This window comes from Scyliorhinus canicula, chromosome 7 (assembly GCF_902713615.1).
Source record: "Scyliorhinus canicula chromosome 7, sScyCan1.1, whole genome shotgun sequence".
In the NCBI taxonomy this organism is placed as follows: domain Eukaryota; kingdom Metazoa; phylum Chordata; class Chondrichthyes; order Carcharhiniformes; family Scyliorhinidae; genus Scyliorhinus; species Scyliorhinus canicula.
This window is the reverse complement of record NC_052152.1, coordinates 116,421,310-116,446,458: the sequence shown is the minus strand read 5'-3', so window position 1 is coordinate 116,446,458 and position 25,149 is coordinate 116,421,310. Positions and strand designations below refer to the sequence as shown.

The window sequence follows — 25,149 nt, the reverse complement described above, 5'->3', positions numbered from 1 at the left end:
GACACTTTCATTTTGAACCATGTAGTAATACGAACCAGTACTCAATCTCCTGAGTCTCTGTTGTGATGCTAATTTAGTGTAAACTAACAATACTACATGCATTTTATGTTAATTCCCTGTCAATACATTTTCTGACTGTTAACATCTTGTGCAATTCTGCATAAAGCCATTACCCTCTGGCATCTGGTCATCTGGGTCAATATTCATGATGGTGGTCTTGTTAGTTAAATAGTTGTTCACAGAAGTCAAAATTGTTTACCCAAGCAATAGTTTCAGGAATGGAAATGTATCTGATTCTCTTTTGTGATGCTCTTGAGAACTGGGAGAATGCTATCTGATCATTAGTTTAATAAATCTATGCATGTAATTTAAAATGTCCAACATAACAAAAGAATTTAAGATATAAGAGTAGGCCATTTTGTCTCTTGAGTCCGCTTCACTGTTACTAAGGTCATGCCTGATCTGATTGTGGCCTTAACTCTGTTTTCTTGTCTTTCCCGTCATAACCATAGACCCCCAGTGTCAATCAAAAAATCTGTCTAACCCGGACTACCGGTGGCAGCCATGGAGTGAGTGGTGACAAGTTTGGTGGTTCCTGCTCGAGGTGGATTGTTTCAGTCCTTCCCCACCCGAATTGTGTGGTGTTTGAGGGCAAAAGGTGACCAGGGAAGGTAATACTCATCTGGTAGGGCTGGTGTATGGCTCATCAGACGAGGAGTGCCACAAGGAAGAGAGAGCAACTAGAGCAGGAATGTTTTTGTGGTGTGACACAGGTGAAAATGGCGGTGGACAAGGGGGCGGTGGTGCCCTCCCAGTGGTCGATGGAGCAGTTCGTGGAGTTCCTAAATGGCAAATTCCAGCAGCAGAGGAAAGAGGCCTATTTAGCCATGGTGCTGGTGCCGCTTAGGACTGTGATCTGGCTGGTGGAGCAGAGGCAAGAGGCTCGGGTCCTGGCGATTCAGAAGTGGAGGAGTTGGTGGTTAAGCATGAATAGGCTGACCTCGCTGGAGATGACGATGGTGATGAGCAGCCACAAAAGGCTGAGAGAGAAGCTAGTGGAGCCTGAGAACCCTTCAGGAGACAGAATTTGAGGATCGTTGGAATGCCTGAAGGTGCAGAGGCCACCAGGTTTGTGACGTGCATGTTGAAGAAGCTGATCGGCCCCTCAAAGTGGATCGGGTGCACAGGGCGCTGAGGAGCAGGCCGCAGGGCGATGGGGGTGAGGCTGTATTGGTTCCTGGATAAAGAGTAGATTTTGAGGTAGGTGAGGCAGACGAAGAAGTACAGCTAAGAGGAGTGAGCTGCGGATTTACCAGACCTGGATGCGGAGGTGGCCAAGCGGAGGGCCGGGTATAATCGGATAAAGGCCGACTTTTACAAGAAGGAGGTGACGTTCATGGTGTTGTGCCCTGCCCGCTTGCGGGTATCACATCAATTATTTTGACTTGACGGAGGAGACAATAGACTTTATTATTTTTTAAATTTAGAGTACCCAATTCATTTTTTCCCAATTAAGGGGCAACTTAGCGTGGCCAATCCACCTATCCTGCACATCTTTGGGTTGTGGGGGCGAGACCCACGCAAACGGAGACAATAGACTTTATGAGAGACCATGGACTGGGAGGAGTGTGAGGATTTTGGAGAGTTCTATGTAAATTGTGCATTTTGGGTGGTGAATTGGGACAGGTCATGATGGGGGAGCGGAGATGGTGAGTGTGCCTTCTGTTCTTTATTGGTGGTTGGGAGGAGACGGGTGGATGGTGAGGGGAAGTCAGAGGCCTTGGATGGAGGTCACCATGCTACCTGGGCGTGCTAGTTAACGGGAGTGAAGTGGGGGTTGTCAGGAGGAAGGTGTGGAGGAGAGGAAACGGGTTGGTTCTTTGTTTGGCTGTGTCGTGGGGGGTGTTGCTGACATGCGTGTGATTGGTGTGGTGCAGTTGAGAAAGGAGAGATGACGGCGGACATCTGGGGGTGAGCCTGGAGAGGTACATGACGCAAGCTGGGGATTGACTTAAAAAGGTGCATGGCTGATCGGCAGGGGAGGTTGGTGGGGAGCCCCCTGGCCAGACTGGTCACGTGGAACGTGAGAGGACTGAATGGACCTGTTAATTGAGCACGTGTTTTCGCACATCTGACGAGTTTGAAGGCGGTTGTTGTGTTCTTGCAGGCTCCGCACTTGAAGTTGGGGATCAGACGAGGCTGAGGAAAGGATGGTGGGGCAGGTGTTTCACTCTGGGTTAGATATGAAGACGAGGGGGTGGCAATGTTGGTTAATAAGAGAGTGCCGTTTGAGATGGGAGGGTTTTGTGGCAAATCCAGGGGTAGGTATATGATGGTCCGTGGGAAATTGGAGGTGAGGTAGTCCTGGTGAATGTTTATGCCCTGAATTGGGTAGATGTGGACTTTGAGGTGGGTGTTCGGGCGGATCCTGGACCTGAACACGCATAGGCTGGTTATGGGGATTCCAATACGGTCCTAGATCTGAGGTTGGACCAGTCATCATTGGCAGTGGTTAGGAAGCTGCGGGTATTCATGGATCATATTGAGGGGAGTGGCGGCGACCCGACCTGTGGAGGTTTGGGAGGCCGAGGGAGAAGGAGTTCTTGTACTTCTCACACATGCACTGGGTGTACTCCCGGATCAATTTCTTTGTGATGGATATGGTAGACTTGGATTACTCGGCGATTGTGGTTTCTGACCACGCGCCACATTGGGTGGATTTGTGGGTGGTTCGGGGGGAGGCCCAACGGTCACAGTGGCGGTTAGGTTTGGGGCTGTAAGCTGAGGAGGGTGAGGGCTGCCATTTGGGACGATGTGGAGCTGATTGAGGTCACAGTTGCCATGCTGTGGGGGACAATTAAGACAGTAATTAAGGGTGAATTTATTTTGATCCTGGCACATTTGGGCAGCATGGTAGCATAGTGGTTAGCACAATGGCTTCATTGCGCCTGGGTCCCAGGTTCGATTCCCGGCTTGGGTCACTGTCTGTGTGGAGTCTGCACGTTCTCCCCGTGTGTGCGTGGGTTTCCTCCGGGTACTCCGGTTTCCTCCCATAGTCCAAAGATTTGCAAGGATGGGTGGATTGGCTATGCTAAATTGCCCTTGGCGTCCAAAAAAGGTAATGTAAGGTGGGGTTACGGGGATAAGATGGAAGTGAGGTGGAGGCTTAGGTAGGGTGCTCTTTTCCAAGGGCCTATGCATACTCGATGGGCCGAATGGCCTCCTTCTGCACTGTAAATTCTGTGATTCTGTGGCATAGGGAGAGAGTGGGTTGAGAGGAGAGAACAAGGCTGGTAGAGGAGATTCTGCGAGTGGATCGGAGGTACTCCATGGCGCCAGAGGAGGGGTTTTGAAGGAGAGGCAATGACTCCAGCTGGAGTCAGGGTTAGTGTCTACGGGGAAGGTGGTGGGGCAGTTGCAGAGGGGCAGTGTATGAGTACGGGGGAAAAGCGAGTAGGATGCTGGCCCATTATCTCAGGAAGCAGGCAGCGGCGAGGGAGATTGGCAGGATGAGGAATGAGAGGGGTACAGTGGTGATGGACCCAGAGGGGTTGAATGGGATATTTGAGGCCTTCTATAGGAGGCTGTACGTGTACGAGCCCCTGCCTGGTGGGTGGGGGGGGGGGGGAAGAGGGTTGAATGGTTCCTGAACGAGGTGGGGGGGGGGGGGGGGGGGGGTTCAATGGTTCCTGAACGAGTTGGAGTTTCCCACGGTGGAGGAGGAGAGGGTGCAGTGACTGGGGGTCCCGATTGGGTTGAGGGAGATGATGGACCGCATAGGTGCAATGCAGGCAGGGAAGCCCTGGGGCCAGCGGGTTCCCAGTAGAGCTTTATAAGATGTTTTGTGTGTAGCTGGGGCCCCCTGCTAGAGAGGATACTCAATGAGGCAAGGGATAGGAGAGAGCTCTCCCCACATTGTCGCAGGCTTTCATCACTCTGATTTTGAAGAAAGATAAGCAAGAAAGAAAGAGTGTGGATCGTACCGCCCGATACCACTGCTCAATGTCTATGCAAAGTTGTTGCCGGAGGTGCTGGCGTAACGAATAGAGGACTGTGTGCCGAGGGTAATAGGGGAGGACCAGATGGGATTTGTGAAGGGAAGGCCAATGGCAATTGGGTCATTGAGGGGTTGGAAAGGGATTGAGCAAGGGTGGGGGAGAGGAGGAGAGGAGATGTTGAGCAGAGTCCCACTATATGCGAACGATTTGTTGTTGTACATTTCGGACCTCGTGGGCAGCAATGAAGGAGATCACCAAGATCCTGAGGGAATTTGGCCGGTATTTGGGGTACAAATTGAACATGGAGAAGAGCGAGGTGTTCCCGATATATGATTGAGGGCAGGAGAGGAGGTTAGAGGAGTTGCCATTCTGGATGGTGGAGGTGAGTTTTCGGTATCTAGGAATCTAGGTAGTGCGGAGCTGGGTTCAGCTACACAAATTGAACGTGGCACAACTGGTGGAGGGAGTGAAGGTGGATTTTAATAATCTTTATTAGTGTCACAAATAGGCTTGCATTAACACTGCAATGAAGTTACTGTGTAAAGCCCCTAGTCGCCACATTCTGCCGCCTGTTCGGGTATACAGAGGGAGAATTCAGAAAGTCCAATTCACCTAACAGCGCGTCTTTCGGGACATTGTTGGAGGAAACCTGAGCACCCGGAGGAAACCTACCTATGCAGACTCCACACAGACAGTGACCCAAGCAGGGAATCGAACCAGGGACCCTAGAGGTGTGAAGCAATAATGCTACCCACTGTGCTACCGTGCAGCCTATGAGATGGAATGTGATGCCGCTGTCACTGGCTGGGCGCGACGCTTGCAGATGATGAAAATGACGATGCTGCCCAGGTTAATGGTTGTGTTCCAGAACTTCCCATCTTGATTTTGATTTGATTTATTGTCGCATGTAACAAAGTACAGTGAGAAGTATTTTTCTGCGGCCAGGGGAACGTACACAGTACATAGTAGACAAAAAAAAGAATAATCGACAGAGTACATTGACAAATGGTACATCGACAAAGAGTGATTGGTTACAGTGTGGAAAGTGGCCAAACAAAGCAAATACATGAGCAAGAACAGCATTGGACGTTGTGAATAGTGTTCTTGCAGGGAACAGATCAATCAGAGGGATAATCGTTGAGTCTAGTAGTTGTGGGGAAGAAGTTGTTCCTAAGTCTGGATGTGCGGGTCTTCAGACTTCTGTATCTTCTGCCTGATGAAAGGGTCTGGAAGAAGACAAAGCCTGCGTGGAGGGGTCTCTGATAATACTGTCTGCCTTCCTGAGGCAGAGGGAGGTGTAAACAGAATCAGTGTGCGGGTGGCAAGTTTGTGTGATGTGTTGGGCTGAGTTCACCACAGCCTGCAGTTTCTTGTGATCTTAGCCGAGCAGTTGCCACACCAAGCTGTAATGCAGCCGGATAGGATGCTCTCTATGGCACATCTGTAGAAGTTTGTGAGAGTCGATACAGACATGCTGAATTTCTTTAGCTTCCATAGGGAGTAGAGACTCCCTTTCTGGGCTTTCTTTGTAGTTTTTGTTCATGTTGATGTGTTGGTCTTATATTTTCATGTGTATATAGTAGAAGTAGAACAGTACAGAACAGGCCCTTCGGCCCTCGATGTTGTGCCGAGCCATGATCACCCTACTCAAACCCACGTATCCACCCTATACCCGTAACCCAACAACCCCCCCCCCCCCCCCCCCCCCCCCCCCCCCCCCCCCGCCAACCTTACTTTTTACGACACTACGGGCAATTTAGCATGGCCAATCCACCTAACCCGCACATCTTTGGACTGTGGGAGGAAACCGGAGCACCCAGAGGAAACCCACGCACACACGGGGAGGACGTGCAGACTCCTCACAGACAGTGACCCAGCCGGGAATCGAACCTGGGACCCTGGAGCTGTGAAGCATTTATGCTAACTACCATGCTACCGTGCTGCCATATGTAAAAGGCTTTGAATAAAAAAAAATTTTTTAAATCTGACTAACTCAAGCTTTGAATATATTCAATAAGCCAGCCTCCCCTTTCGTCTGAGGAAGAGAATTCCAAAGTTTAACAGCCCTTGAGAGTAGAAATTCCTCCTCATCTCTGTCTTAAATTGGAGACCCCTTATTTCGAAACTGGTTCTAGATTGCCCCACAAGAGAAAATATCTTCTCCACATCTACCCTGCCAAGCTCCCTCAGAATAGTTTCTGCTTCAGCCATTTATTCCTGAAAAGGACTTAGCTGTGTGGACTTCAAGAACATCCATTTTGATGTCCTGTTGAAAGGCCATCCACCTGAAACATTAAGTCTGTTTTTCTATATAGATGCTGCCTGACCTGTTGAGTATTTACTACATTTTCTGTTTTTGATTTTTGTTGTCTTATTTTCACCAAGAAAATCCCTCAAGTTTCAAAGTTAGTAAAAGGCCACCGGTTTTGCACTTCTGCAAATCTTGTAATCATGCAAGCAATGTTTTGAAATCATGCGAGGAAACATTTGTCCTTTGATTGCTTTATGCATTCGGGGCATGCTATTTCTTTCAGTTTTTTTTTAGTATTTCTCTGAGGTTTTCATTGCAGGGATGTCAGTTGCAGAGTTCAGATATTCAAAAACTTCTCAATGTGAGACAAATTTCTTCTACTACTGCTTTCCAGATTCTCTGGCTGGAGAATGTCAGCTCCCTATTAGCCATGGAGAAATGGTAGTTCTCTGGTATTGTGACAATGTCTGCATGTCCTAATTTCAAATTGTGCATGAGATAATGCATGAGCATAGTTATCAGGTTGATGAGACAGAGTTTTCTCCAATTAAATTCTGGAAAGATTAAAGATGTCTTACTCAGCATCTGCAATAACTGCCTAGATGCTGATTCCATTCTGTGTTGGGCTTTCTTTGTGGCTGCTGAAGTAGAGCTAAATGATAAAACCTCTTGTGTGCTGTTTGATCTTGAGCAAACTAAGGCTACCTTTATAATATGCTCCCATTATAGTTGCAAAACTTAAAAAAAATAAATTTAGAGTACCCAATTCATTTTTTCCCCAATTAAGGGGCAATTTAGCGTGGCCAATACACTTACCCTGCACATCTTTGGACTGTGGGGGTGAGACTCACGCAGACACTGGGAGAATGTGTTAACTTCACACAGACAGTGATCCAGGGCCGGGATTGAACCCGGACCCTTGGCGTCATGAGACAGCAGTGGTGCCCATAGTTGCAACACTTACCCATGCTTTGGTTAGCATAAGCTGTATTTTTCCTGTGCCACCTTCATTCGGCTCCTGAACTCCATCCTACACTAATTGCAAAAACTCCAAAACTCTGCTGGCTACATATTAAAGTCGAACTTGACTGTCACTCTCACTGACATCCTGTTCTTCAAGATTGGACTTTAAAATCCTCGTGCTCTGTTACAAATCCCTCAGTGACTCACCTAGAGCTCCATCCTAACGCCCTTCAATTTACAGATTCTGGCATTCTCTCTATCATTAGTAAAATGGCCATCAACTCATTAGACTTCCTCTTTATCACAACAGGTATCATTAACTATCTGTTTTGCTACTCTTCTGCAACCTTAAAGTACTCCGACTTGACAGTCTAATAAATCTTCCTTGTAAAGTGCCTTTGGACCCCAATGTTGAAGACACTATAAGTACAAGTTATTTACCATTTGTAAGGATGACAATCTCTAAAAACATTTTCTTCAAGGAAGTCATTGTGACAAACCATCCATGTAAATTGGCTAATCTCGGTTCCACTTGATTCACAGTATGTTATTGCCTTCTGTTTAATGTTTCCATATACAACTTGCTGTAGAGCAGTGTTTTGAATTGTTCTGGCAAACATTATACTTGCGTTCGAGGATCTTTTGACTTTCATCAGCAGCAACTTATATTTATACAACACCTTTAATGAAATAACATATAAAGTCAGAAGCTCATCTCAGGGTCGATGCAGTACTGAGATTAAGAATAGTTTGAGATTGTTGTGGGGGGTGCGGAATGGAATTGGTAGCTAGGGAATGAAGTTTGAAATAGGGACCAAAAACAATAGCTTCAGTCTTCCGAGTAATTAATTCATGGAATTCCTACAGTTTACTCACCCTTGGAAAGAGAAATTGGAATAAAGTTATGCTTATCCAGTACTAGATGTTGGAAAAGCAGTCTGAGAATCTAGCAATAATGGAGGGTCGTGAGAGTTGGGGTGAGGAAGAGCTGGGTGTCGTCACTGTGAGAGGAAAAATAATACAATGATTTTGAATGATGGGGTAGCATATAGATGAGAAATAGGAGGGAACAAGTTAAATCTTCTTACTGAAGATTTGCCAGGAAATTAATGAATGCTGTCTTTTTTATAAAATAAGATCTGAGATTGGAGGGTAGTTAATAAATGAACAACAACAACTTATATTTTTATTGCGCCTTTAATGTAATGAAATTGCCCAGGTCCTAAATGTCCTGGCTCTAGGGCAGCACGGTGGCCTAGTGGTTAGCACAGCTGCCCCACGGCACTGAGATGACAGGTTCGATCCTGGCTCTGGGTCACTGTCCGTGTGGAGTTTGCACATTCTCACCGTGTCTGCGTGGGCTTCGTCCCACAACCCAAAAATGTGCAGAGGAGGTGGATTGGACACACTAAATTGCCTCTTAATTGGAAAAAATAATTGGGTAATCTAAATTTATAAAAACAAAAATGTCCTGGCTCTAATATTCTTCACCTTGGTCTGGTCATGGCAATTCGTTTTTATAATGCATATACATATATACACACACACCTTATTAAATTTTTTAACATTTTCAACAACTTGATTCGATCAATGTCTCAATCTTCTTTACTACAGGGAAAGCAAGCCAGTGTAAACAACCTACTCTCGCAATGTTATCTCTAACCAATGGTATTATTCTGGTGAATCTAAGCTGAACATGTACACACTCCCATTACTATTATATCTTTCCTAGGGTGTAATTCAGTACTGTACTCCAGATGAGGTCCAACCAAGACTTTATACAACCAGAGAATAGCTTCCTCTCTATTGTAATCCAGCTTGTCTAAGATGAGGGCCAACATTTCATCAGGGTTTTTGATTGCTGTTTTACATAGAACATAGAACAATACAGCACAGAACAGGCCCTTCAGCCCACGATGTTGTGCCGAACAATGATCACCCTACTCAAACCGCGTATCCACCCTGTACCCGTAACCCAACAACCCCCCCCTTAACCTTACTTTTTAGGACACTACGGGCAATTTAGCATGGCCAATCCACCTAACCCGCACATCTTTGGACTGTGGGAGGAAACCGGAGCACCTGGAGGAAACCCACGCACACATGGGGAGGACGTGCAGACTCCGCACAGACAGTGACCCAGCCGGGAACTGAACCTGGGACCCTGGAGCTGTGAAGCATTTATGCTAACCACCATGCTACCGTGCTGCCCACCATTTTCTCTGAAGGTGGGGGCAGAAAGGAATGGGAGGCTCGGGTAAAGACAGGCTCTGAACTGAGAAGACTGAAGGCAATTAGTTTTGATGGGAGTTGTAAATATTTCAGGAAAAAAAGTCTGAAATTCTTTTAAATTCAATTGCAGGATGCAAGCGTCACTGGCAAGGTCGGCATTTACTGTGTTGCCCATTCCTAATTGCTCTTGAGAAGGTGCTAGTGAGCTGCCATCATGAACTACTGTGTGTGTGTGGCTTTTCACAGTAACTTCATTGCAGTGTTAATATCAGCCTACTTGTGACAATAAATGGGTGGTTATTTATTTATTTATTTTTACTCCTGAGCTTAGTTCTGCTTCTCTTCTCCACTTTACATGAACCAGGATTGTTGCCTGGTCTTGTGGTAATGAAAAGAGTCAGACTAAGCAGTTACAGATTATGGTGTATTAGAATTCTACCATTGATGCGGCTAGGGAAATTGCTGGAGTGAGATACAAGAGTGGGAATGTGGTGCGGAAGGGGGCAGAGGTGAATGAGGTCTTCAAGGACTTTTATGGGGAACTGTACCGGTTGGAGCCACAGGTGGAGAGGAGGGGAATGGAGAGTTTTCTCGACGGGCTATCTTTCCGGAAGGTGCAGGAGGAGCAGGTGGAAGGGCTGGGGGCACCGATTGAGCTGGAGGAGCTGGTTAAGGGGATTGGGCAGATGAAGTCTGGGCAGGCGCCGGGGCCAGACGGGTTCCCGGTGGAGTTCTATAAAAAGTATGTGGACCTGGTGGGCCCCCTGTTGGTGCAGACGTTTAATGAGGGGGGGGGGGCTGATTTCCTTAATCCTAAAGAGGGATAAGGACCACCAGCAGTGTGGTTCGTACAGGCCCATATCTCTCCTTAATGTAGACGCCAAGTTGCTGGCAAAGATCCTGGCCACCAGGATTGAGGACTGTGTGCCAGGGTGATGCACGAGGACCAGACAGGTTTTGTTAAGGGAAGGCAGCTGAATACGAATGTACGGAGGTTGCTAAATGTCATTATGATGCCGGCGATTGAGGGGGAGGCGGAGATAGTGGTGGCGCTGGATGCGGAGAAGGCTTTCAATAGAGTGGAGTGGGGGTACCTATGGGAGGTTCTGGAGAAGTTTGGATTTGGAGAAGGGTTTATTAAGTGGGTGAGGCTACTGTATGAGGCCCCGATGGCGAGTGTAGTTACTAATGGGAGGAGATCGGATTACTTCTGGCTCTAGCGAGGGACCAGGCAGGGGTGCCCCGTGTCCCCCTTGTTGTTTGCACTGGCAATTGAACCTATGGCGTTGAGGGAGTCAGGAAGGTGGAGGGGTTTGATGCGGGGTGGGGAGGAACATCGGCTGTCGTTGTATGCAGATGACCTGTTACTGTATGTGGCGGACCCAGTGGGAGGGATGCCGAAGGTGATGGAGCTGTTGGCTGAGTTTGGGGCCTTTTCAGGCTATAAACCGAATCCGGGCAAGAGGGAGGTGTTTGTGGTGCACCCGGGGGACCAAGAGGAGGGAATTGGAAGGTTCCCGTTTAAGAGGGCAGGGAAGAGTTTCAGGTACCTAGGGGTGCAGGTGGCCAGGAGCTGGGGGACTCTTCACAAGCTCAATTTCACCAGGCTTGTGGAGCAGATGGAGGAGGTATTTAAAAGATGGGATATGCTGCCACTGTCGTTGGCGGGGAGGGTGCAGTCCGTCAAAATGACGGTGCTCCCGAGGTTCTTGTTCCTGTTTCAGTGCCTGCCCATCTTCATCCCCAGGGCCTTTTTCAGGAGGGTGACTAGTAGCATTTTGAGCTTTGTGTGGGCGCGTGGGACTCCGAGAGTGAAGAGGGTCTTTCTGGAGCGAGGTAAAGATGATGGGGGGGGGGGGAGCTGGGGCTGCCCAACCTTTCGAGTTATTATTGGGCGGCCAATGTGTCAATGGTGGATGGGGGGGGGGGGGCATGGAAAAGGATGGAGATGGCGTCCTGTGGAGGCACCAGCCTGGGGGCCCTGGTAACGGCACCGTTGCCGCTCCCTTCCACGAGATATACCACGTGCCCGGTGGTGGCGGCGACCCTAAAAATATGGGGGCAGTGGTGGCGCCACAGGGGGGGAAGTGAAGGGCTCGGTGGAGGCTCCATTAAGTGAAGGGTTCGGTGGATGGGGGAATCATCGGTTCGTCCCGGGGAACACCGACGGGGGACTTAGGGGGTGGTACAGGGTGGGCATTAGGAAGTTGGGGGACCTGTTTATGGGCGGGAGGTTTGCGAGCCTGGGGGAATTGGAAGAGAAATTCGGGCTCCCCCCAGGGAACACGTTCAGGTACTTGCAGGTAAAGGCGTTTGCTAGGCGGCAGGTGGAGGGATTTCCTTTGCTCTCGCGGGGGGCAAGGGATAGGGTGCTTTCGGGGGTGTGGGTCGGGGATGGGAAGGTGTCTGATATTTATAAGGTAATGCAGGAGGGGGGAGGCGTCAGTGGAGGAGCTGAAGGCTAAGTGGGAAGGGGAATTAGGGGAGCAGATGGAGGACGGGCTTGGGCGGATGCCTTGGAGAGGGTTAACTCTTCCTCTTCATGTGCAAGGCTTAGTCTCATTCAATTTAATGTGCTGCCTCGGGCTCACATGTCCAGGACTCGGATGAGTAGGTTCTTTGGGGGCGAAGATAGGTGTGTCAGGTGTTTGGGGAGTCCTGCGAACCATGCCCTGGGCATGCCCGGCACTGGAGGAATTTTGGAAGGGGGTAGCGAGGACGGTGTCGAGGGTGGTTGGATCCAGGGTCAAACGCGATCTTTGGGGTAGCGGCGGAGCCGGGAGTGCAAGAGGCGAAAGAGGCTGGTGTTTTGGCCTTTGCGTCCCTAGTAGCCCGGCGGCGGATCTTGCTGCAGTGGAAGGATGCGAGGCCCCCAAGTGTGGAGACCTGGATCAGTGACATGGCGGGATTTATCAAACTGGAAAGGGTCAAATTCGCCCTGAGAGGATCAGTACAAGGGTTCTATAAACGGTGGCAGCCTTTCTTGGACTTTCTGGCTCAGAAATAGGGAAATGGGTCAATAGCAGCAGCAACCCGGGGGGGGGGGGGGGGGGGGGGGAAGAGTTATCTATTTGTTCTACGGTTATTCAATTTAATATGTTGTTAATTTAATTTGTTGGTCATTGGGGGGGGGGGGGGGGGGGTTCGGTGTACGAGCTGTTACGGTTCTGGGGTGTTATGACTGTTATTGTTAGAGACCGTTGCTATTTTCATTACTGTTTGTTGTTGTATAAATACAAAATTTTTCAATAAAAAATTATTTTAAAAAAAAGAATTCTACCATTGGTTCATATTCTGAAGTAACAGGAGGCTTGTTTAAGTCATCTAAACAATCCATTCATGGTCGGTACATGTTTGCTATGAAATAATTTGTAATGTGCTTTGCCAAATGTTAACTGTATTTAGAGAAATTGAAGAAGCAGTCACAAAAAATATTACACTTGTCCATTTTAGGTCATACGGGGATTCTGTTGTAAGATTGCTGGGTTGTACTGTTGTCCGAGTAGATGAGAGGACAGTGTGAGTTATCTCCTTTTAGAAATAATGCGGTGGTGTTACTGAGCCTTGGGTGTTTACAGCAGATCTGGGTTTCAAAAGTCCAGAAATTCATAAACTATATGAGCAGAATAAGGCCATTTGACACATCGTCTCTGCTCTGCCATTCAATCATGGCTGATCTCAACCTGGCCTTACCTCCACTGTTCTTCCCGTTCTCCAATAACCTTCAATCCATTACCAATTAAAAATCTGTCTTAACTCCTCAAGTTTACTCACTGTCCCACCCACTGCACTCTGGGGTAGCAAATTCCACAGATTCACAACCCTTTGGGAGTAGTTTCTCCTCAACTTTTTAAATTTGCTCCCACTTTATGACCTCTTGTTAGAATGCCCCACAAATCCGCTCCACGTCAACTTTATCGATACCTTTTATTATCTTGTATACCTCAATTTCATCTCCCCTCATTCTTCTAAACTCTAGAGTTTAGGCCTAAACTGTTCAATCTCTCTTCGAATGACAAACCCCTCACCTCTGGAATGAACCTAGTGAACCTCCTCTGAACTGCCATCAACATCACTACAACTTTCCTTAAATATGTTACTTTCTATTGAGTGAACGTTAGCAAATATTTGTTTCTAGTGAGTGTTTCAATGTTTTTCTTTTTTAATTGCAAAATGTTCTTTGTGCAGGTTTTTTACAGGTTGCATTAATGAAGAGATTTGAGGTGAAAGATGGAAGTAAAGTATGCTTGCTGGCTGAATTATCAGCCAACTTTTCTGTCAACTACAAAACCACTGCTAAAAAGGAGGTGAGTAACATAATTACTTCCGTTTGGCTCTCAATCTCTGTATCCTGCTCTCAAGATGATTAAAATTCACATCCACTAATCGCCTACACAAAATGTAACAAAAGCTCACAAAGGTGTTGGTAAACAGAAAATTAATTTGATTTTTGTCAGTTCCAAAGTGGATACAGAGCGATATTCTCTGTGTTTTGAAAATAACAGAATTGAGTATTAACGTGCAGTACTGGATAGTGTTTAAAATCTAATCAATTGCTTGGCTTGCAATTCAGCTTGATAATACTAAATTTTTGCAGTCCAGAGGTAATCATCAGTCGAACACCAGATAACTTAAAGAACCGTTTATTTACCGCGGGGCTGTAGCACAAGTGTAACTGAGTTACAGCAAGTGAAAAAGCAAACTTCTCTCAGTTACAGTTGACTATATATTCTTACAAAACCCATCAAACTTTCAATCATTAGTGATGCAATTAGCTCATTACGCCCCTCCATTAAGTAATTATTTTCTTCCCATGATTAGTAATACAGTTAGTTTCATAGCATAGTAATTCTTTATCAAAAATCGTAAGGAGTGAATCTTCCCCCGGCTGTGTTTCATTCCCACCACAGATTCTCAGACAGTCAACGCATTCTCACAGGAACAATACATTTAACAAGGGGCAGCCCGGTGGCACAGTGGTTAGCATTGCTGCCTACGGCACTGAGGACCCGGGTTCGAATCCCGGCCCTGGGTCACTGTCCATGTGGAGTTTGCACATTCTCCCCGTGTTCACCCCCACAACCCAAAAGATGTGCAGGGTAGGTGGATTGGCCATGCTAAATTGCCCCTTAATTGGAAAAAATAATTGGGTACTTTAAAAAAAAAAAAAAAATTTTTTAAATACATTTAACAAGGCACTTTCACATTGCTGTACAACTTGACATTCCATTACCCACCAAGCTCTGATTTGTAACTTGACCAAACTCTCATTCAATTTCCCATCATGCTCTGATTCTAACTTGAGCCAAACTCTCATTCCCCCCTTTTATCATTTCATGATAACTTCTAATCCATAGCCACTTGTTTCAGTCTTTCCCATTCTATCTGCACTTCTATCATTTTCCTCCTTCCCTCTGCATCTTCTTTCTCATCCATTAGGCTCTCTTCATGTTGCTGTATTAACTGTTGTGGAATTACTGCTGCACTGATACTTTTACACAAGCATTTCACTAGGAAGCTAAATATGATTATTACAAGTATTACAACTCCCAGGCACTAATCCATGCACCAGATAAGACCCCCATGATCCGCCCAGATACGTGTTTACATGTAATTCCCTTTTCTGCCTTTCGTTTACGTTACGTCTTGTCCTTAGAAGGGTTAATGTTTGATCCCTTTCACTTTCCTGCCTATAAGGGTTGTTCTTCACTAACACATCTCTCCCTTATACTTTTGTCCTGGCAGTACTATGCCTGTTTTTGCAACTATAGTCCCAACTATATCCAATCCGATGGCAGTGCAATCTTCCTTCAGTTCTTCCATCAAGGAGCAGGGTTTGGTGTGGTCGTCACACGTAGGCTGAACATCCGTCCACCGGGGTCATATTCCAGGATCCCCCTTCCTCGGGGTCGTTGTTGATGCAGCGTAAAGTGTCGTCCCGACACAGGTGATGGACTTGTTTTCCGCTGCCTCCACAGGTTCTTTGCTTGGCCTCCCCATTTGTCTCCAAGAGTCCCATCAGGATCATGGTGATAAGTAGGTACTTCATCCTACAGGCTGGGTGGAACTGTAACCCAGGGCTTGGAAACAAAAAGGTTACTTTTCATTTTACTTTAAGGCCTTACAACGATGGATGTGGGTTCAGGCATTTTTCCCCAGTACTTTCCTAATCCAATTACGAATCAGGACATACTCTCCCGGATTAATAGTGACAGAAGGGAGGTATTTCCTCATAAGCAGCTCGCACCCGTTAATGGAGGCCTTTCAACACCTTAGTGAAGGTTATCACATAGTTGGCCATTTCAGTAGTTATTGTTTTCTTGATCCCAGGGGGTGCGAAAGGGTCTGCCGTATAGAATTCCGGCGGGACTCAGTCGTGTCTTTCCGGCCAGGGTTGCACGTATCTGGAAGAGGGCAATAGGCAATAATTTGAGCCAAGTGGCTCCAGTCTCTAGTCTCTGCCTGTAGTTTCGTTTTTTAATGTCTTATTAGCTCTTTCTACCATTCTCGCTGCCTGGGGTAGGTGCGCGCAATGTAATTGTTCTTTTATTCCCAGCTGAGTACAAAATTCCTTATTGATCTGTCCCACAAATTGAGGTCCATTATCAGAGCTTAATCGATGTGGAATCCCAAATCTAGGAACAATTTCTCGCATCAAAACCTTTACTACCGTGGAAGCTTAGTTATCAACAGTGGGGTAAACTTCTATCCACTTACTAAATACATCAACAATAACCAATACGTGTTTATAACATTGGCATCTTTCCAACTCAGTGTAATCCCTCTGGAGTGTCTCAAAGGGACCTTCCGGTAACAGGGTTTTACCCATTTCACAGGGTATTGCTTTTCCAGGGTTATATTGCTGACATACCAGGTATCGACTGCTAATGTTTTGTACTATTTCCTGCAGCTTGGATGCCACCAAGTCTTCAGCAATATATATCACCCGTAGATCGTGCACCACAATGAGTTGCAAAGTGAACACATTCAGTGACCCAGGCTGCCAAGGCGTCGGTCAGACAAGTTTGTCCTGCCGGGATGACCCACAATTTAGTTACGTGATCATAATGACACCCCAATTCTTCCCACAACTGTTTCATACTTTTAGGAGCGTCCTGCAACTTAACGATGTCGGTAATAGTTGGCTTTGGCTTTTCCGAGGGAGACTGGCTTGGTGATATTTTTAGTCTGACTCACCACCATCCCCTTCCATTAGGAAGCTTCTTTGGTTTGGCGGTCTGCCTGTCTATTTCCTATATCTGTTGGGGGTTTTACACGATGTATGGCAGTGCATTTTATAACCGCCATTTGTTTGGGCAACATTTGCCTGTAGCAAGTGAGAAACTAATGCCTTGTGTGAAACTTGTTTGCTGGCGGATGTCAAAAATTCTCTCTTTTTTTCCCTTGTACTTGGCCAAAGTCATGCGTGACTCCAAAGGCATATCTAGAGTCTGTATAAATAGTCACCCTTAAATCCCTTCCAGGCACTAATTAGGGCAAATAACTCGGCTTGTTGGGCTGAGAACAGGGTTTCAAAGGCTGCTGCCTCCAAGGTTTGCCCGTCCTGATTTACTATCACATTTCCTGATAACCGCTCCCCCCTTTCACCGATGGAAGCACTTCCATCTGTGAACATGGTCAGGTCTGGATCGTTAAGAGTGGCATCCGACAGGTCCTTCCTGACAGATGAATCGTTCTTTATAAATGACATGCAATCGTGCCCAGGGTGTTCTTGCCCAAGGGGTGGATTGGTGAGAAAATTTGCAGATTAATAGTGGTGCAATGGTGGAATTGGAGCTTTGGATTGTTCAAGAGAAAAATCTCATACTTGTTCTGTTGAGCCATGGTGAGATGCTGAGTTTGGAGCTGGCCTAGTAAGGCCGTGACTGAATGAGAGCCCAGGCTGGGAATAGCTTGTTGTTTTAGCGGATACTGCCTGTACATACCCACGCTTGGGTCTCATAAGACAGTTTACAGGGAATGTGGCTTGTTCAGCCATTTTGTGTCATTAATATCTAAGTTGTTCTACCTTCACATTCAACCTTTGCATGTCTAGTGAATTTACCATAGAAGTTTCTGTCTTAAATCAAGTCACTACATTATTGATTATACCTCTTCTAACCCTGTGTAGGTCGTCATGCCCTCAAAATCTAGTGGCACCCGTGTCATTGGCAGCCTGCTTCATAACAACCTTACTTAAAACATTGTACATATTTAATTCATATTATGAACAATACTGAAATGCGCGAGAAGCAGACACATGTTGTATACGCATCCGATATCTTTCCCCGAATGTAGCTGTAGTCAAGCATTAAAATAAGCTATGTCCTTGGTCCAGTCCCTGACTGCTGGGATGCATATCTCATCAATAAAATTATCTAAAGCACCAGAGTTCATAGAGCAACATGTATCCTGTGTACGTGAAGTCAATAAGCCAATGATGTTCAAGTGCCTTGAAGTGCTTGTAGTGGTTCTGAGATCTCCAGAGTCATCACAAGTCTCCACATGTGTTGCTGTCATGCCAGCCTTTCCTGAATGTTTAACCTAAAAATTGAAAGGAAAAGTGTCCTGGTCGTCACCAGGTGAAATGTTGTCCGTATGAAACTTTTCCTGTATGGGCCGAACACTTGTGTTATGCAGGGGTTAGTTGTCCTTATATATGCCAAACCTTTCATATCCATTTTATAATAACTCAACTGTCTCAAATTCCTGAAGCTTCTGCAAATATCGTGGCACCTATAGTTGTAATTATCTGCACTATATGTACTATGTTCCAACACCAAAGATCCATTCTGCATGGGACAGAGTGACTTAATTAATCTGAAAATTCAAAACTTAAGATTTGTAAGTTCCAATTAAAATGCATCTTCAGTTGTGTGGACTTTTCATTACTTTATCAGAATTAAAAGGGCCAGAGCTGACAGGCAAACCCAGCATGGGAGTGTCAAGACATCTTCTGGATTATACACAAAAGCTTGTTGAAAGGGTTAATTTTCTTGCAGAGACAAAAAGGGGCGTATAGTGGGTGGATAAATTGGAATGATGCCATTCGCATCTCTAAACGTTTTTTTATATTTTTCACTCAAATGGACTGGGACTAAAAGTTGATTGCTGCCAAATTCCCGTTATCAAGTCTCAGAACGATATGTGCTCTCTATGGAGTTGCTGTAATCAGAGTTACTTTTTTTTGAACAATTATTTTAAAATATCAAACACAATATGTTATTGAATATCTGACTGAACCAATTTTGCGCTGTATCGTGGTTCTTTCCCAGACGAACATCATGGGTCCATGATCATTTCATTTCATTTCATTTACCCATCTGTTCTTTATACTTAATTCTGCAATCTCATAATTAAAACATCTGCGTTGTGAGACAGGTTAGTTTTACCCTACTGATGATTATTTGTGTCTGGGACGTTTTAACCCTGAACTAATGAAACTTGATCATATGTCATATGCATTGCAACTTGTCATATGTATTTCAATTATCCTAACTTCCACTGAACACCATAAAACTAATATTTTTTTATTCTTACATACGTGATTTTGCACCCTGATTAAAATTCCTTGTGTATCAAAATTACCCTGGAAATGCCAATGATAGCCTTGGAAAAGAAAAAATTGTTAACTGTACTCAAACTATAATTTTTAACGGCAATGCGTAGACAATTTGAAGCTTTCAAATAATCACAGCTTGAAACATAACTTTTAAAGTCAAAGTCTGAAAATGAAATATGAATTCTTTCCCTCTCTTTAAAGTCAAACTAGGAAAATGAAATATGAATTCTTTCCCTCTCTCTCTTGTCAATCTCTCTCCCTGTCTACGTAACTCAGTCTGTCTTTGGAACTCTTGTCGCTCTTTCTCTTTATCTAACTACCTCTCTGCCTCTGTCTCTCCTTGACTCGCTCTCTTTCGCTGTCTCTATCAGTCCCTCTCTCTGTCTCTGACTCTCTCTAAAATGGCGATGAAATCGTCCATGGTAGGCTACCTCGTATCTGTCCCAAGCGATCTGATCACACCCCAGCACAATCCTAACTGGCCTGGGCCAGACTCGAACACATGTTTGACTCGATATCCATCCATCAAAAACAAGGTAATCATAGTCTAAAATGTTTCAGCTTGTATAATCATGGGATAAAATTCACTCTAATTTCAAAGGTGTTTTCTTTAATTTTAAAACTGGGAATTAATTTTTACGCTTAAACAGCTATTTTTTCCTATATGGGTTCTACAGTTAAGTAAAAATCCTTCTGGAGCCTATTCTAAAATTCCAGATTATAAACCCAAGGTTACTTTCTCAGAAGATAAATCGTAGCAGAAAGATATTAACATTCACAGACCAAGCATACACATTCTCACAAATATCAGAGTAATGAGACAGAATTTTCACAATAGCTCAATGAAAATACTGAATAAAATTTTTCATTCTCCTTCGAAAACTTTATCTGTGTTATTCCATTTAAGTCAATTTCCACTGATTAATTTTAGAGGCATTAGCTATTCTTAGAGATGTATATTTCTTTGTGCAGATGACCTGCTTGCTGAAATGGTTACATTTTTGTACAGAATCGAAAGTGGTGGAGAACGTGGCATGATGCCATCTCCATCCGCTACGTGACCTCAGACATTATCCATCCTTTCTTTCAATTTTCAATATTCGTTATTTAACCGGTTTTTGGAAAGAGACATTACTGGATGTTTATTTTTCTTTTATTTCAAATGAATTGAATTGCTGCCGAATTTATCTGGACGGCTTGAAACGATCTGAAGTTATTCTCGACATGTATCCATTGCTAAGTTTCTAACCGGGAGGAGGATTAGTCATCCTCAGATATTCCTGAACAAAAACTAATTGAGTGTTTTAGCCCCTTTCTGATCTTTTGGACTTCACTTAATTTGATTTTTTTTTTCCTTGAGACATTCAGGGACAGTCATTAGCCATAATTGTTGGCAGTTTTGTGATGTCAAAGAACAAACAAATAAAATTACAGCACAGGAACAGGCCCTTCGGCCCTCCCAGCCTGCGCCGATCCAGATCCTTTATCTAAACCTGTCTCCTATTTTCCAAGGTCTACTTCCCTCTGTTCCCGCCCGTTCATATACCTGTCCAGATGCATCTTAAATGATGCTATCATGCCCGCCTCTACCACCTCCGCTGGTAAAGCGTTCCAGGCACCCACCACCCTCTGCGTAAAAAACTTTCCACGCACATCTCCCTTAAACTTTCCCCCTCTCACCTTGAAATCGTGACCCCCTTGTAACTGACACCCCCACGCTTGGAAAAAGCTTGTTGCTATCCACCCTGTCCATACCTCTCATAATTTTGTAGACCTCAATCAGATCCTCCCTCAACCTCCGTCTTTCCAACGAAAACAATCCTAATCTACTCAACCTTTCTTCAAGGCAACATCTTGGTGAACCTCCTCTGCACTATCTCTAAAGCATCCACATCCTTCTGGTAATGTGGCGACCAGAACTACACTCAGTATTCCAAATGTGGCCGAACCAAAGTCCTATACAACTGTAACATGACCTGCCAACTCTTGTACTCAATACCCCTTCTGATGAAGGCAAGTATGCTGTACGCCTTCTTGACCACTCTATCCACCTGCGTTGCCACCTTCGGGGTACAATGGACCTCAACTCCCAGATCTCTCTGTACATCAATTTTCCCCAAGACCCTTCCATTGACCATATAGTCCGCTCTTGAATTTGATCTTCCAAAATGCATCACCTCGCATTTGCCTGGATTGAACTCCATCTGCCATTTCTCTGCCCAACTCTCCAATCTATCTATATTTTGTTGTATTCTCTGACAGTCCTCCTCGCTATCTGCAACTCCACCAACCTTAGTATCATCTGCAAACTTGGTAATCAGACCACCTATACCTTCCTCCAGGTCATTTATGTAGATCACAAACAACAGTGGTCCGAGCACGGATCCCTGTGGAACACCACTAGTCACCCTTCTCCATTTTGAGACACTCCCTTACACCACTACTCTCTGTCTCCTGTTGCCCAGCCAGTTCTTTATCCATCTAGCTAGTACACCCTGAACCCCATATGACTTCACTTTTTCCATCAACCTGCCATGGGAAACCTTATCAAACGCCTTACTAAAGTCCATGTATATGACATCTACAGCCCTTCCCTCATCAATTAACTTTGTCAGTTCCTCAAAGAATTCTATTAGGTTTGTAAGACATGACCTTCCCTGCACAAAACCTATCACTGATAAGTCAATTTTCTTCCAGATGTGAATAGATCCTATCCCTCAGTATCTTCTCCAACAGTTTGCCTACCACTGACGTCAAGCTCACAGGTCTATAATTCCCTGGATTATCCCTGCTACCCTTCTTAAACAAAGGGACAACATTAGCAATTCTCCAGTCCTCCGGGACCTCACCCGTGCTCAAGGATGCTGCAAAGATATCTGTTAAAGCCCCAGCTATTTCGACCCTCGCTTCCCTCAGTAACCTGGGATAGATCCCATCCGGTCCTGGGGACTTGTCCACCTTAATGTCTTTTAGAATACCCAAAACGTCCCCCTTCCGTATGACAACTTGACCTAGAGTATTTAAACATCCATCCCTAGCCTCAACATCCGTCTTGTCCCTCTCCTTTATGAATAGTTTGCACAATCTGTACTGCCGCTATCTTTTACCCGCTTTATTGCTATGCTTAAAGGAGTCAGAGCTCAATTCCTTGTCTTCCAAATGGTGTGAAGGTTTAATTTATGTCATTTGTGCTTCTAACTTTATTTGTCTTTTCTTTACTTCTGTGTATCTCACCATTTTTCTCTGTTCCACAGAAATCACACCCATCTTTGATCATTGTTTTTTTTTACCAGAATATTTTGCGCTCTTAAAAACCAAAAGAAATTTTAAACTAACTCTTTTACTCATTTGGCCTTGATACCAGATTCGTTGGATGTTACCTCACCGTCTGTCCGCCTTGCCGAGTGACTCTAAGTTTTGGCGGTCAAATGTTTGGCTACTCGCCTTGTCCACCTGCTCGAGCGGCGTCCAGCTCAGCATCATCCTTCCAAACTTACACTAAATGTTAGGGGTGAAAATATTCACACGAAGGCCTGAGTATCAGTAACAAAGCAGTTTATTATGTCAGAATTCTGGGAGATAAGATCTGGGAACTCCGCAGTCCCTGACAGCACCGTATCCCATTTAAGCTTAAACTCACATGGATTAATATACAGATTCAAGGCGGATAGCCGAATGACTTGGTTCATTTCCCATATGCGCATTCCTTTTTTTTTTAAGACCTTGGCTGTTTTAACTATTCCTTTCTTTGTCAATTTTATACCCAATTTTAATGCATTGGTTTTCCCCCAGTGGGCATTTTTCTTCTCCTAAATTTTTATGTAATTCTCCTGACAATTGTCTCAGTTGCTTGGAATATTCCGGATATTGTTCACACAAGGTTTGAAGCGCGCTTCCACTATCAGAGGTTGTATCTAACGTATTACCCATCTCTAACACTATTGGCAGTTAATGATAATTGCGATTATCGTTCATTTGGCGAAATGGTCCTGGACCATTTATTCAATTATGAATTTAAACAGGATTATCCTACCCTGTTGGCCGATTTGGGCAGGCTCATCCGTGCCTGCAAGCCTATCTAACTACAAGGTTATGACGTCCTTGTTATGTTGTTACCTTAGGGTTGATCGCGCACCCTTCTAAAGCCTCTTATCGCGGGGGCACTTTTAGACAAAGGCAAGGATCATGATGATGCCGAAACCTCTTCTGTAGCTATAACTGTAGGGGCTACACACCCTCCCTTAATGCACTAGTCCCTGACTGTGCCTGTGGCTATAACTGTAGGGGCCACACTCCCTTATCTGATGCCAGATGGTCCTTCTGATTACAATTTTAATAGCGATCCTAGATCACTAATCCAATTTTGAATTTATTACAGGGTTATCCTGCCCCGTTTTCCAATTGGTTAAGGAAATTACGTGTGTGGTGTTTTATGTCAGGGTCCGCACGCTTTTTGCCTTGTTTATGTGTTGTTAAGCAGAGTTATCCGCATCTGCAGGAGATTATAATTTAAATCACGGAGTAATCGCGCTCCGTACAAGCCAATCAACAGCTCGAAGGTGACATCGTAAAGATTCTATGTCACCCGCCTTATAAAGTTAACGGGAACCTTTTATCGCGAAGGTTATAGGTAATAACAAGGACCATGTTGGCATCGATATCTCTTTACCTCCTTTAACTATTTCTTAGGGACTCCAACCCTTACTCTTTAGAGGACTTTAACAGTTCTTTTGAGGAATTTAGCCTCAGGGACTCCAACCCAAGTTCTTTAGAGGATTTTACCCTCAGGGACTCTAACCCAAGTTCTTTAAGTTTCTGGGGTTCGCTGGACTGACCTGAATCTCGTAGGGACGTCTCCAGCAGCAGGCAGTAGGACAGGCTCGCGACCGGGACAGCGAAGGGGAAAAACCAAAGTGAAAAAATACTCACAATTGTGGGCCCTGTTTTCCCCTATGCATCCGGAGGCGATCTGCTGCTTACACCGTCTGCTTCTGTCGACGCACTAGGGATGCCCGCATTCTCCACCAAATGATAATACTAAATTTTTGCAGTCCAGAGGTAATCATCAGTCGAACACCAGATAACTTAAAATAACTCGTTTATTTACCGCGGGGTTGTAGCACAAGTGTAACTGAGTTACAGCAAGTGAAAAAGCAAACTTCTCTCAGTTACAGTTGACTATATATTCTTACAAAACCCATCAAGCTTTCAATCATTAGTGATGCAATTAGCTCATTACGCCCCTCCATTAAGTAATTATTTTCTTCCCATGATTAGTAATACAGTTAGTTTCATAGCATAGTAATTCTTTATCAAAAATCGTAAGGAGTGAATCTTTCCCCGGCTGTGTTTCATTCCCACCACAGATTCTCAGACAGTTAAGGTCGTAATAACGCGTTCTCACAGGAACAATACATTTAACAAAGAACTTTCACATTGCTGTACAACTTGACATTCCATTACCCATCAAGCTCTGATTTTTAACTTGACCAAACTTTCATTCCATTTCCCATCATGCTCTGATTCTAACTTGAGCCAAACTCTCAAGCTAACCAAAATGTCATTTGACTTGCTGAACTGTTTGTGTTTACCTTCAGGGCAAGTTTGATGCACTTGGCTCTCCTCAGTTATCGAGTGCTTTCTAGGAAATATTAACAGGAGGAATGATAGTTAGAAATTAATTGGCCATAGGCTACAAAAGATAACACGAGACCATGGGATATTGGTGGATAGTTTACTGAAATGCTGCATTCAGTGTTGAACAGACAGTTGAATCTTTCATTTATAGCTGGTGAATTAGAGTAATAAATCCTCTAGGTCCTAATCATTGGATTAAATACTACTACAGCATGGAAGGAGGACACTGCTCACCAAGTTAGTTATCTCCACCTCTCTTTCCCCCATATCCCTGCAATCTTTCTCATGTATGCATGACTTGTTCCCTACTATTGTATCGGTGTCCACTACTCAGACAATGTATCTAAATCTTAATCACTTCACCTTAAATCTGTGCCCTCTAGTTATTGCCCACTCAGCCAGTCTCTTTATTTGCTCTTTGTAACTTTCCATTTAACTGGCAGTCTTCATCCCTTGGAACCATCTGAGTAAATCTCTTCAGTATGGTCTCTAATGTTTTCACATCC

At 44.9% G+C, this 25,149-nt stretch overlaps 1 protein-coding gene across 1 annotated transcript in view; it reads left to right on the top strand.

Annotated features, from left to right (window-relative positions):
- The window catches only part of LOC119969305 (lysosome-associated membrane glycoprotein 1-like), a 52,352-nt gene that overhangs the window by 4,736 nt on the left and 22,467 nt on the right, over window positions 1-25,149 (top strand). The window contains exon 2 of the mRNA XM_038802757.1: window positions 13,633-13,751. Within this exon, the coding sequence (XP_038658685.1) occupies window positions 13,633-13,751 (119 nt within the window). The remainder of the gene's footprint in view (window positions 1-13,632; window positions 13,752-25,149) is intronic.